This window comes from Coloeus monedula, assembly GCF_965178545.1.
Source record: "Coloeus monedula genome assembly, chromosome: 3".
Classification (NCBI taxonomy): Eukaryota; Metazoa; Chordata; class Aves; order Passeriformes; family Corvidae; genus Coloeus; species Coloeus monedula.
In genome coordinates this window covers 117383992-117397435 of record NC_138783.1, presented here as the reverse complement: position 1 = coordinate 117397435, position 13444 = coordinate 117383992, and the positions used below count along the sequence as shown (strand labels likewise).

At 43.9% G+C, this 13444-nt stretch overlaps 2 protein-coding genes across 2 annotated transcripts in view; one reads left to right on the top strand and one right to left on the bottom strand.

Annotated features, from left to right (window-relative positions):
• The window catches only part of HLCS (holocarboxylase synthetase), a gene marked incomplete at its 5' end in the record, with an annotated part of 107283 nt that extends 104453 nt beyond the window's left edge, over positions 1–2830 (bottom strand). The window contains one exon of the mRNA XM_082279289.1: positions 2639–2830. Coding sequence (XP_082135415.1) covers positions 2639–2830 — 192 coding nt within the window. The remainder of the gene's footprint in view (positions 1–2638) is intronic.
• Positions 2831–8028: 5198 nt separating this feature from the next.
• Positions 8029–10944, top strand: RIPPLY3 (ripply transcriptional repressor 3; the record flags this gene model as incomplete). The annotated part of the gene is made up of 4 exons (XM_082277863.1): positions 8029–8102; positions 8904–8973; positions 9781–9848; positions 10742–10944. 4 exons carry the CDS (start codon positions 8029–8031, stop codon positions 10887–10889), a joined length of 360 nt encoding a protein of 119 aa, XP_082133989.1. The 3' UTR covers positions 10890–10944.
• Positions 10945–13444: the final 2500 nt, after the last annotated feature.

The window sequence follows — 13444 nt, the reverse complement described above, 5'->3', positions numbered from 1 at the left end:
GTTCTATCCACCACTCAGCAAACCATTGGACAAATGTTTTCTTCATTAAATTACAAAAGATTCCCTCTCTTGCCCTCACCAAGGAGCAAATTAAGCTCAAAAGCTCAAATCAGCAGACCAACAAACACGTTGGAGACACCTCACAGCTTCTCAGTAATCTGTTCTCATAAAATATTCCATCAATTTTTAATTTTTATGTAGATTTTGCACTGAACCTGATTTGCCTGTCGTATTTTAAAAATGGCAAACATTAGAAATACCTTTTTTTGCTGCTGCCATACTACAAACACACACCTTCAGTAATTCCATACAGAAACAGAAAATAATTCCCCTCTGGCACTAAATTCCACCACTAAATGTGTTCATCACTGCACATCCCAAATGAAAGCACAGAATATTGAGGCTCTGGGGGCAGTTCACTGATCCAACCACCCTTAGTGAGCACAGAAGCTGCACAAGCAAACTCTGATTTCTCCCACGGGAAAGTGAACTGAACTCAGGAAGCTTTAAAGTATCTTAAACATCTGATTTGGCTAAAGATCAAACAAAAAAAAAGGCACATTTTACAGGTTATGATTTATGACCTGCTGGTATCTTAAGTTACTGATCATAGTTCAAGCTACCGAGACAGCAGAGGAGCTTTGCTGGCTGCCCAGAAGCCAAAAAACAAAAAAATACTAGTTAAGCTTTTATCTCTACACAGATGATGCAAAGAGCTCCCCAGTGATGCAGGGACAGAGCCCTCACACCAAGGTGCAGCACGACAGGACCTGCCCCAGGGATTCTCAAACACTGTCATCACACATTTTAAAGAGACAAAAACTTACTGAATAACAGCCCCAAGTCTATGCCAAACTTCATGCCAAGCTGCAGCTCCCCAGAGGGCTTCCCAGCTCCCAATAAACACCAATAAACCAAGCAGATTATAAAATCAGTCTGCATGAATAGCACTGCAGACAGAAAAAAAATGTGCTTGCTGTGCAAGGACTGAGGAGAAGCTGTTTCAGAAATGAGCAGCAGTGGAGCAAAGATCAGCAGAAACCAGCTGAAATCCTCTTCACAAAACAATAATCCAGGGCAGCTCAGGCAGAACTCCTCTAAACACAGCTTTGTTTGGTTTTTGAGAGCTTTATTGGAATGTGAACTAAGCATTTAACTTGGCTGTGAAAGATTCTGAGATTGCCACCATCGCTCTTAAGTGTGAAATAATCTGTACATTAAATAGCAAAAAACCCTGGTTTTAAATAGAACCAACTCCATCAGCATTTCTAATCTTGTTTTCCCTCACTGCAAATGTTCTCTTTACCCACCAAACTTATGAAAAGCTTCTCTGCTTCCTAAAGAGCACTTAGCCATTGACACGCTCCATAAATCCCTTTCCAGCAATGCCTGGAACAACTGAAATAATTCCCACCAACACACACACATCAACATCAGCAAAAAGCAGAGATCGAGAAGAGCCTTACCCACATCAATTCTGGCATTTAGTGACAAATTTAGACAAAACCAACATTCATTTAAGTAATTCAGATTATTTGAGGGCTGTGCCAGGGGAGTTCTACTTCTAATCCTGAAAGTCAAGCTAGCTCACTTTCAGTTTTGCTGCCAGCACTGCCAAGTGGAACTGCTTCAGGCATAGGATTTTTCCACTGCCATCGGCTGCCACAGCCTCCCCCCACCCCTGCTCATTTGTCCAAAACTGTGATTTTCATTTTTCGCTTCATTATCCTTACTTAAAACAACGTTTTGTATGGGGAGGAGACCACAGCTCTCAGTAACCAAAGGCTCAGTTCACATTCCAGGACAGATCCAGCAACGTTTTAAACCCCTGACATGAATCTTGAACACACAAACACAGCATAAATTTATAGACTAAAGCCTTATATGTGCTCAAAGTATGTTGCTGAAATGGAAAGAGGCTTTTCCCAGGGACATGGAATGACAGAACAAGGGGGAATGGCCTTAAACTGCAAGTGAGCAGGTTTAGACGGATACTGGGAAGAAAATCTTCCCTGTGAACCTCTTCCCTGTGAGGGTGGGGAGGCCCTGGCACAGGGTGCCCAGGGCAGCTGTGGCTGCTGGAAGTGTCCGAGGCCAGGCTGGACAGGGCTCTGTGCCCATGGCAGGGGGTTGGAACTGGGTGATCTTTAAGGTCCCTTCCAACCCAAACCATTCTGTGATTCTATGAAATTCCATCAAGCTCTCCCAGCCAAGCTTTCCTATAACCACTGCTGCCCTTGCAAACCTGCACTTCATACATATACATGTATCTACACATATAAATATACACATGTAGCACATTAGAGCATCCCTCAGCCCATTTCCTAGTCCAGCACGCTCTAGCAAGCAGCGAGGAGAGGCAACCACACCCCAACTAACATTTCCTACCGAAGCAACCACCTGGATCTCACCCCCTCCTTCCCCGTGGCTGTGACAGCGCGGGGGAATTATTTTTCCTAATCCCAAATCCCTGCCCGCCACCAATCCCCAAACACAAACCGCAGCCCCATCCCCGATCCCCTTTCCCGGAGCTCCGCGGGGCGGGGATGCGCATCCCCGTTACCGCGGCAACCGCGCACCCGCCGCATCTCCGTTACCGCGGCAACCGCCGCATCCCCGCGCATCCCCGCGGCTCTACCTGCGCCTCGCCGGTGCAGAACACCTTTCCGCCGACGCGGAGGCAGACGCGCTCCTCGGGGTGCGGCTGGCGGGCGCAGAAGGTGAAGGAGCAGCGGGAGCGGTGCAGCCTCCGCACGGTGCTGCGGACGAGCGCGGCCGAGCGCGGCCCCCAGCGCGCCCACAGGTACAGATAGCACAGCGTGATCAGCATGGCGGGCGCGCGGCCCCGCCCCCCGGCCGCCCCGGCCAATCGCAGCGCCGTGCGTCACTGGGGGCGGGCGCCGCTCCCAGCGCTGATTGGCTGGCGGGGCCTGGCGCGCGCGGCGCCCCGCCCCTTTCGCGCCGTCGCTTCGCCGCTCCTCCCCTCAGCGCTCAGCGCCGGCGTTGGGGGGGAACGCGGCGGCGCCGCCTCACGACCGAGCGCAGAGGGGGATGCGCAGTTCTGCGGCGAAAGAACGTGTGAAAAGGAATAAAGATCACTCGAAATCGTTAAAAATGGCTCGGGGCGTTGTCTCTGTGCAACGGGTTAGATGTAGCCGTGCTCTGGAGGAGGAAGAGGAGGAGGAGCAGGCGAAGTCTTCTCGTCCCCGGCGCCACGATTCGGCTCCTCAAGGAATCGCGGAATGGTTTTGGTTAAAAGGGACTTAAATCTCATCCAGTGCCACCCCTGCCCTGGCAGGGACACCTTCCACTGTCCCAGGCTGCTCCAAGCCCCAATGTCCAGCCTGGCCTTGGGCACTGCCAGGGATCCAGGGGCAGCCCCAGCTGCTCTGAGCACCCTGGGCCAGGGCCTGCCCACCCTGCCAGGGAACAATTCCTGCCCAATCTCCCATCCAGCCCTGCCCTCTGGCACTGGGAAGCCATTCCCTGCCTCCTGGCCCTCCATGCCTTGGGAATTGTCTCTCTCCAGCTTTCCTGCAGCTCCTTCAGGCCCTGCAAGGCCACCCTGAGCTCAGCCCAAAGCTTCTCCTCTCCAGGCTGAACAATCCCAGCTCTCGCAGCCTTTCCTCCCAGCAGAGCTGCTCCATCCCTCTGCTCATCCTGCTGCCTCCTCTGGCCTCTCTCCAGCAGCTCCACGTCCTCCCTGTGCTGGTCCCAGGGCTGGGGCAGCTCTGCAGGTGGGCTCTCACCTGAGCACAGGGGCACAGGGGCACAATCTCCCCCTCACCTGCTGCTCACACCCTGTTGTGATGGAGCCCAGGATAAATCCTGCAGCTTCTGCTCTCCAAAGCTAACACTTAACAGGAAAGGACCCTGTTTTCCTCAGAAATGTCTCCACACTGTGACCTGACCGTGTTCCAGGGTTGATGATATCCTAGAGGAGCAGTATCCCAGCACAGAACTAGGAGAAGACACCTGACTCCAAGTCCCATCCCTGTAGCCACCAAAGCCACAAATGCAAAGCATTTAATTTCAGCCAATTCATTGGATTCACCAAACGAGAATGGGCTGAACACTGACATCAGGGTGAAGATCAGCCTGACACGGTATAAAACTGCAGCATTTGCATGTGCCATGTGTGCTGCAAACACAAATTGCTCCTTCAGAATATACAACAGATAACAAATTATCCTTTACTCTTCCAATATGTCTATGCACAAAAGTTATCAAATATTTCCTATACTTTATAGGGAAAGTAAGCACAACACTGAGCTCTGGGGAAAGAATGTGGATCAGTCTGATCCTAGCAGATATTTAGTGTGTGAGTGAAAAGAGAAGATTAAAAAAAGATCCAAAATGCAAGGCTACAAGAAAGAAGCCAACACCAACATTGATTGATATGTGACAGTTGTTTCCTGAACACGAAGGACAGGAAGCCACAATCTTTTTTTTTTTTATTATTCTGAACTCAAGGCCTTGTCCTGCACTTGGAAATTTAGTGAAATAGGTATTCTAAAATAACAATTTTTACTCCTAAGTGGATCTCCAGCAGCAGCAGGCTGGCACTGTAGATAAACAAGGAACAAATTGGCCCTGCTTTCACATTTCAAGTGAAAGGAGGAGAGGAAATGACTTTAAGTTGTGCCAGGGGATGTTCAGGAAAAGTTTTTTTCCCTGGAAGAGTGGTGAGGCCTTGGGATGAGGTGCCCAGGGAGTGCTGGAGTCACTGTCTCTGGGAGTGCTCAGGAGGAGTCTGGATGTGGCCCTTGGGGACAGGCTTTGGGGTGCTGCTGGTGCTGCTGGGGTGGCACTGGGTGATCCTGGAGGGCTCTGCCAGCCCTGATGGTTCTGTGATTCTGTGGTTGTCCAACCTGGCCTTCAACACCTCCTTCCTTGCACAAACATTACAATCTCAGTGCAAGGTCAAATATTTTAAGTAATTCTCCTTCATCTCAAGCTTAAGAAACACCAACCTTGGGCTGCTGCCATATCCTGCCCTGGAGAGAGAGGAACAAATCTCCAGCGCTCCTCACCTGGCACCTTACACTGCTCCTTTGTGTGACTTTATCTTGTGCAGGAAGTCCAAATACTTGCCTGGGCACATCAAAGGAAAGAAAACAAGCAAAGGATACAATCTCCAAAGAAAGCTCTCAACTCTGGAATTCACTTTCTCCGGGTTAGTTGAACAGTACATGCACTGCTGACCCTCAGAGCCTGCACAGAGCCCAGCTGTTTGTGTAACCTTTCCACAGAGAGGAACGTGCTTTGCTTAAAATCCTTAAAATCAAATGCAGTCAGCTCCACAGTGATCATTTTTTTGATTTTTGAGGTTCCCCTACCCTAGAAAAGTTTATGAGTAAATGAGAAAACGGAACCAAAACCTCACCATGAAAGGGAATTTAAAGCAGAACAGGCAAAACCAGTCCCTGTTTCAAGGTGAGCTCCTGTATATGTTGGCACAGAATTAATTTAGAGCTGTAAAGTTGCTGTAGGTTTTCTAGTTTCTATTACAGTGTAACTTAGACTTTATCACGACAAGCTTTGACTAACAAGTTCAGCATTTTAGGTGGGAAGACATTCTGTTGTTGTTGTTGTTATTATTTTTGTTACGAAACCGAGGCCTTGCATGCACCAGGGAATTTACTAAAATAGGTTTTCTGAAATAACCTTGCCAAGCAGTTCCTCCTTAATGGTGGGTGGAAGGAAGCCTTGGAAAAAACCAGGGAGTAATGTCAGCCATGAAACATCCCAGCTCTACTGTGTCACCTCAGCATAGCTGAGCTCTTTTTGACATTAAAGGAATATTTTGAGACTGGCCTTGCTGGGCTTTGTGACCAGCTCTGTTTCCTTCTCCCTCTGCTCCTTAAAAGTTTTTCCAAGGATTTATCTGTGAGAAGAAATACATTACATTTAAAAGTATAAATGCTGTAGAGGTGTTCTGTTCCTCTGAATACACCAATTTCTACTGAGCACCCTTTTTTCTTGCAAATGCACAATTGCCTTCATGAGAAAACTGCATAAAACCCATTTCTCACAAAGATAAAAACCTCGTTCAATTAACACAAAATAACGTGCTCAGGGCTCATCTCTCTGTTGGAGTTGAATCTGTCAAAGTTATTCCCAGGTAATGTCAAGAGATCTGAAAAATTCCTCTGACTTCTTGGAAAATCTTTCTGATTCTGTGTTCTTCACCAAACATCAAAACTAAGCACCTTACATTAAAATTCAGTGTACTGCAAAAAGGAACCTGACTCTGCTTAATGATATCCATGAAAATGCCAATTAAAGTTGTGTGGTTTGATTGATTAGTACTATAATGGAATATTCACATTTTTTCTACACCTGACTATATTTAATTACATTGCAGCTTCATCACCAAAGTTTTATTTGCAATAATTCTGAAATAAACTGGCTTTATCATGAGATTTAATTGAGAATAACTTTGCATCTTCTGGAGGGTTACATGTCAGCAGTTCAGGCTTTAGTCCTGCACTAGTATCCATGTTGGCAGAGGAATAAATCAATTATCCTCACAGATCTGATTGCAAGATCACAGATATCACATCTGCAAAACAAACTTCCCTTTCAACTCTCAAGTTAAATCAGGACTAAATAAAACCAAGCCTCTGAAATCAAATATGTGTGTGTCAGACTGTAATTTAGCAAGATATTTAATTACACTTCAGGTCACTTAAGAAGTTTGCCATTTTTCATCAGGACCTGTGGTATTATTTAACAAATATTTTGGTTTTTAAATATAGTTCACCATGTTCTTCATTCTAGTAATTGTACTGATTTTGATACAGAAATGTTTAAAGCGATGGAGACTGTGCACGTGTTTTTTTATTTGTAATAGGGTACTATTTATTTATTTACAATTTCAGATTCTGAAGGTATTTAAATATATTTGTCACAAGGTATTTAAGCACAGGAAAGAGTAGATTTAGACTGAAGGTGCCCAATTCACACTAAATAATCAGTGCGAACTCTGTGGTCAGTAAATAAAATTATTTTCCCCCTCTGGGAAGAAAGTTTATGTTAGAAACCAAGTTGGTTTCTATTAATTTGTCATAGGTTTAAAATGTATATAGGAAGAAAAAGGCATTTACTGGGGACAAATCCTTCCCTGGGAGGGTGGGCAGGCCCTGGCACAGGGTGCCCAGAGCAGCTGGGGCTGCCCCTGGATCCCTGGCAGTGCCCAAGGCCAGGCTGGACATTGGGGCTTGGAGCAGCCTGGCACAGTGGGAGGTGTCCCTGCCCATGGCAGGGGGCTGGAACTGAATGATCTTTAAGGTCCCTCCCAACCCAAACCATTCCATGATTCCATAATTCTCCGTTGAATACTTTCAAATAAAAGATTCCACCAAGTGTTGGAACTCACAGCCTTTATTCTTGGATAGACAAATTAATCCTTTCTCCTCCCTCCACCAAATTGCAATCAAATCAAAGGACCATCCCTCTGGTCTTGAGGAAGTCACTGGGCTTGGCTTTAAATCCTCTGACTTTCCCTATTTTTGGTATTATTTTCTCTTTAAAAGCCAGGACACAAAAAATACTTCAGTCATTGAAAAAATTACGTTACATTTAAAATTCTCTTTGCATTTCTGTTACACTTTTTTTAGGACAGGACATGGAAGAGTTTTCCCAGGACACGCCAAAAGTGCCTTTACGGAGTGTATTTAATAAAGAGCAAATCCTGATTCTGTAACAATTCCGATCATTCTGCACATTCACATCCTGTAGAAGAGCAACAGAAAGATAAATTGGATATATATGTGTTCTATCCCATGGGATTTGCTAACCAAACCTAACAAAAAGCCTCTGTTTCCCTGGGATTGCTCTCCCTGGAATGGCCTCCAAGGTGAGAGCCCGTCCTACCTTTGAACTCCTTTGCTCCTCAAGAAAAAAAAAAAGTCTCCTTAAGGACATCTCCCTGCTTTTACCGTGTTTGTTTTAGGTGAGGTCCTTTGGGAGTTCACACAGAGGAGGGGCTCAGAGCCTGGCCCAGGTTTTAGAGCATCCAAATCCATGGAGGGAGCAGCTGGGAGCCGCTCCCGGGATTCCCGGCAGCTCCTGCCCCGGCCAGAGGAGCACCTGGGCAGGTAAGGCAGGAACAGGGAGGCTTTTCCAGCTTGGCAATCTCCAACTGTGAGTATGGAATTATTCCATTGAATAGAAAACAGAAAACACTTGTCAACTTCAGGAGTAAAGGGCAAAATATATCCGTGAAAATGTTCCTCGCTATTTTATTTGTTATGCTGAAACTTCATCCTTTCCAGTCAGGATTTCAGAACTAAAATTAAGCTTGTGATAACCTTATTGTTATTATTATTTTTATGTTTATTGAAAACACTTTTCCATTTCTCCAGCTGGACCTGTTGCACAGCAACAGAGATGGAAAATACTGGTGCAAAGAGCATCCAGAGTCATGGTGACCCCACCAAACAAAAGGCAGACACAGCACCCACCACTCCATCTGCTCTCCTGGGCTAATTGGATCACATTGTCCTCCTTGGATTAATGCTGGAGTTGCTGCCTTAATAAATAACCAGGCACTCAGTGAGCACAGTGAATCTGTCAGAGAGGGAGGGAGAGGTAGTTCGGGGGGTTTCTGCAAAAATAAAAACATCTCAGCGTTATTTAAACCATCTTGAGTTCACTTGAAGCTGTGAAATCCTAAAGGAAAAGGAGCCCTTAGTGAAAAATGGGCAGGAGGGTGGCTGGTGTGGGGGGAGAAGCCAAAAATTGCCATAGAAATCAGATTTACCAAATGAAAATGCTCTCAAGCACATGGGGGAGGATTGCTGGGGTGTCTGTGCAGGGCCAGGAGCTGCATTCCATGATCCTCGTGGTCCTTCCCAACTCAGGATATTCCATGATTCCGTTGTATCCTAATCTTCCAGCAGCCCTGCTCTGTGGAGGCCGTGGATGCTCACAGCAAGGGATGGGGAGGCCACGGAGAACCAACCAATGGTGAGAGCAAATGCTGGGGAGAAAAATCCTTGTGGAAAAGCAGGAACTGGACATGGGAAGTGAGATTTGGTCATTTCTTCATTTGTTCTTGCAAGCATTTCTTTGGGGTTGGAATAATGGTTTAAATTAGTGTACTGTACACGGTGATGGTTAAGAGTATCTCTAATTTTGTGGCAGATATAAAATTATTACCAGTTCTTATTAATATATTATTAATATAATATTTGACTATTATCAAGAGCTGCAGAAACAGCTGCTTACTCCACACAACCCTCATTTTAACAGCCCTTTATATTTGTTTAATTAAAAAAAGAAGAATATTTTTCAGTTCAGTTTGAATTCAATTCCATTTGAAATCTCCAGGCGCAGTCTGGATGTGACATTTTGTACATAGAAGGAGTTTATGTGAAAATGACTTTAAATTTAAAAACACGCTTTCAGGTGCAGAATTTTATTTATTGGGTTTTTTGGGAGAGGTGGTGTTATAAGCAAACCACTGAGGAAATCAACAGAAGATGGAATTTAAAAGTAACTCCTAGTGGCTTTGAAATGCACTGTGATTTTTGGTTTTACTTGCTTGGGTGGGAAGGCTCAAAGAACAAAAATAAGAGACTGAGGCACAATCAGCAAAGGTCCAGATGTTTTATTCACATGAGAGAACAGACTCACAGGGGTGATTTAAAGAATTCCACTTAGAGGGAAAAGCAAACAAAGCAATGTTACTGTGGAATTTTACAGTTACCTGAAGAGAATAAGTGAAATCTCCATTTTGAGCCCATTCTAATTAATAAATGTGTCTCTTTCCAGTCAGAATTGGATGGTCAGCTGAGAAATTGTAGATCCACAGGAGCCCTGGGGTTCCAACATCCAGTGAGGTGAGTTAAATCCTGTCAAGTGACAGAGGAAAAGTGACACTTTCCAAGATGAAACTCATTCCTTCTCAGGAGAAGGATCAGTTTGGTCCTGGAGTATCTCATTTTAGTACCAGTTTAATTACTCACCAAACTGCATGGATTTTTATCTCTCAGGAAAGATGCCCAGGCTGAACAGAGCCTGAAACAACATGAAAATAGGAAAAAGTAATCTTAAAACCCCAGTTTTTCTGCCTCATCTAATTTATATTTACATGTATTGCTATGATAACAAGCTCACAAAGCCCAATTAATTAATGGGAACAGCTGCTAATGGAGTAGGACTTGGTACAGATTTGAGGTTGCTTTTATTTGCTCTTGATTAAAAGCTGAACACCAGGCAGAGCTTTTGAAGCTTGGGGGACTGATAAGGGTTTTCACCAACGTTTGGATTCTTCAATTAGGAAACTTCTAATTGGGATATTCATTTAGAGGAGGAAAAATCAATGGAATAGCCCTCTTCTTTACAAGCATTTGTTACAAAAGGTGTGGCATCTTAAATTCTGTGTGACCTTTGTTACTGTGAGATTTCATTGGAAATTGGTCAAAGTGGAACCAAGAGGGGCAATTTATGGTTTTAATACAAACCAATGTGGATTTTGAAGTAAATAAATGAATAAATGAATAAATAAATAAATAAATCAGTCTACACCACCTCCTCCTCCTCCACATGGAGACACAAAATCCACTAAAATCAACCTCTGTCCCTCAGGCCACCAACCCCAATCTAACCCTGGTATCCAAATGTTAATTCCAGAATTAATTAATTAAAAAATAAGTTTTAATATTCAAGCTAGATTGAATGGACAAGTGTTGCATTCTTTTACTTTTCCTCTTAAAATGTGTTTTCTTCTCAGACTTTATTTGCCCAAGTCCAAATCCCAGAAGTTTCTTGATGACATTGGAGAGAAGGTTCTGGCAAGTTTTCCTGTGCAAGCCACAATTCATTTCTACAATGATGATGTTGAGTCTGAGGAAGAGGAAGAAAAGACAAGCTCACCCTAATGAGGTACAGCCCTGAAAAACACCAAATCCACATTAAAAAAGTGAAGAGATAAAAAAAGAACTGTTGGGAATGGATGGACAAACATCTGAGCAAGCAGAGAAATACAGCAATGCCCAAAAGAAAACTATTTATAATTCTCTTTCCAAGGGGAATGAGTCAATGCACTGGAAAATGGAAGGAAATCCTGTGGTGTTTTCAGAGACTTTCAAATAAAACCCTGAAGCTGAACAAAAGATTGTAAGATTTAAATCACATTGGTTTAAGTAACACAGATAAAGAACATTAAGAGCATTGGCCTGAGTCACTCATTACTTTAAACACTGCAGTCCTGATAAAGTGAAAATTGGATTGATTACGAGGCTGAATAATACAATAAATAGCCCCAAAAGAAGCCAAAGGCTTTGAAACACATTGAAATTAAGCAAGGAATTCTTTAAAATGCAGAGACTGTTGCTTATTGGCTCCATGGGATGTATTTATTCTGCCAGAAATGCTGCATGCCCAGCTGGCCTCATCCATCTCCAGTACAACCCACACAGTTGTGATATTTTCTGGGGTGCTGCCATTCTCTTGTTATCAGACTTTTCCCCCTGTAATCTTCTGCCAGCCAGAAAAAACCCCAGCCTTGATTTAAACCCATGATTTCATTTAATGACACATTAAAACTTGCATTATGTGGTACCTGTTTTGCCTTCCCCACACTATTTTGTAGGCTCAGAGAGTTTCTCAGCACTTGCCTTGCTACCAGCAGCTTTTAATTACCTCAGGGATTAACCATTTAGCCCCACTATGTTTAAAATGATGTTTAACGTGCCTTAACTCCAACCAAAACTGCCACACTTTCCCCAGAGACAAAGCAAATGCAGAATTCCAGATTCTTGACCTTTCCTGCACCACTGGTGGTTGTGAGACAAGGTCAGACAGGTTTCAGAACCCCTTCCAGTGTGTGGCAGCTCTTCCTCTCAGTCGTGTGCTGGCAAACAAAGGGAGTATCACGTAGTTAAAGTGTGGAAAATTGGGATTCCAAATGAATGAATGTATTAGAATGAAGGATTTTTTGAAGATCTCCACTTGCAGACTCAAAAGAGGATCCTTTAATTAAATTTACACAAGGAGACAACATCCTGTCATATAGGGAAGGACAAGAATTAGTTGGAATTTAAACCCCAGAGAGACAAAGGAAAATTCAGCTTTTACATCTCAGCTTTCACATTTCACCCATTCATCATTTCCATACCTCCACTTCCAAACATCTGGCACTAAAATACAGATAATTCAAAGGTATTTCACAAGATATCCTAAAATGATGTACACTCCAGCTTCCTCATTGTTTAGTCTGGAGCAAAAGCAAACAGAAAAGCAAGATGATTAAACTGGTCTGTGATGACACATTGCACACACAAAAGTGCACTGAGATCCCTCCCCAGCTTGTTAATAATTAAGAGAAGCCCCAAGGTGAACTGAGGCAGCATCTCAGTGGTTCAGCTGCAGGCAACTTTCCACTTCTGATTTGTTACCTCATCTGCAATCCGACCCTGCAAAGTTTTCCGTGACCTCAGAATCATCCGTCATTTACAGGAAAAAGGTAACAAAGCATCTCAGAAACGAGTTTGTTTATGAGTTTAGAACTTCAAAGGCAAGGCTGGAAACAGATGAAATTGTTGGCTCAGGTCTCTGCGCCACAAAAATCTTCCCTTGGGAATTCAACAGCTGCAACACTTCCAGTAAATGCTGCTTTCATTTTCCATTCTCCAAAATGATGGCAGTAAAAAGCAACTTGTTGTTCCCTGGGACAGGGATGCTGGACAGGTCCCCACAGAACCTCTACAATTTCAGATTTCTGTTGTATGAAAAATCATAATTAAGGCTTATTTTCATACAACAGCCTTGAATTCTGCTTCCAAGAGCTTTTAAGACAAGCTCTGAGGATACAAATACCCAAGGGAAGCATATCCCTGCACGCCACAGAAATGTGTTTTTTCTAAATAAGATGCAGGATTAATTTGGATTAAGAGAAAAAGAACCACAACAGGAATTTTTCCCCCCCAAATGCATTTATACAGGGAGAATGACAACAGCAGCAGAATGGAACAAAGGCAATATTCCCAACAGCAGCCTTATGACTTTTAGAGACAAAATCCACCCAGCTCACTGAAATATTTCCTATTTAATGTTATTTATTCTGCACTGGCTTCATCTATCAGCTTTTAGCAGGATGCTGAGATTTAAGTTCACCCATAGCACAGCACACCAACAAAATTGGCTCTGGCAACCCCTCTGGAAGGGAACTGGCAGAACAAAACTAAACCCTTCCAAAACTTTCTCCTCAGAATACAGTTCAGTTCCTGAAGAGAGGGATACAAAACCCGCCATTCATCCCAGCTGGGTGAAAGCTGACTGGAAATTCAACAGGACTCAGCAAGCAGGACTCTGAATTAAACATTTTAGCAACTCAGGATCAAGTGCCCACGAGAAAGGTGCATTATGAACAGAATCTATTTACACAAAATCAGTCAAGTATTTTGTTTTTAAGGCACAAACATTTTATCATTTC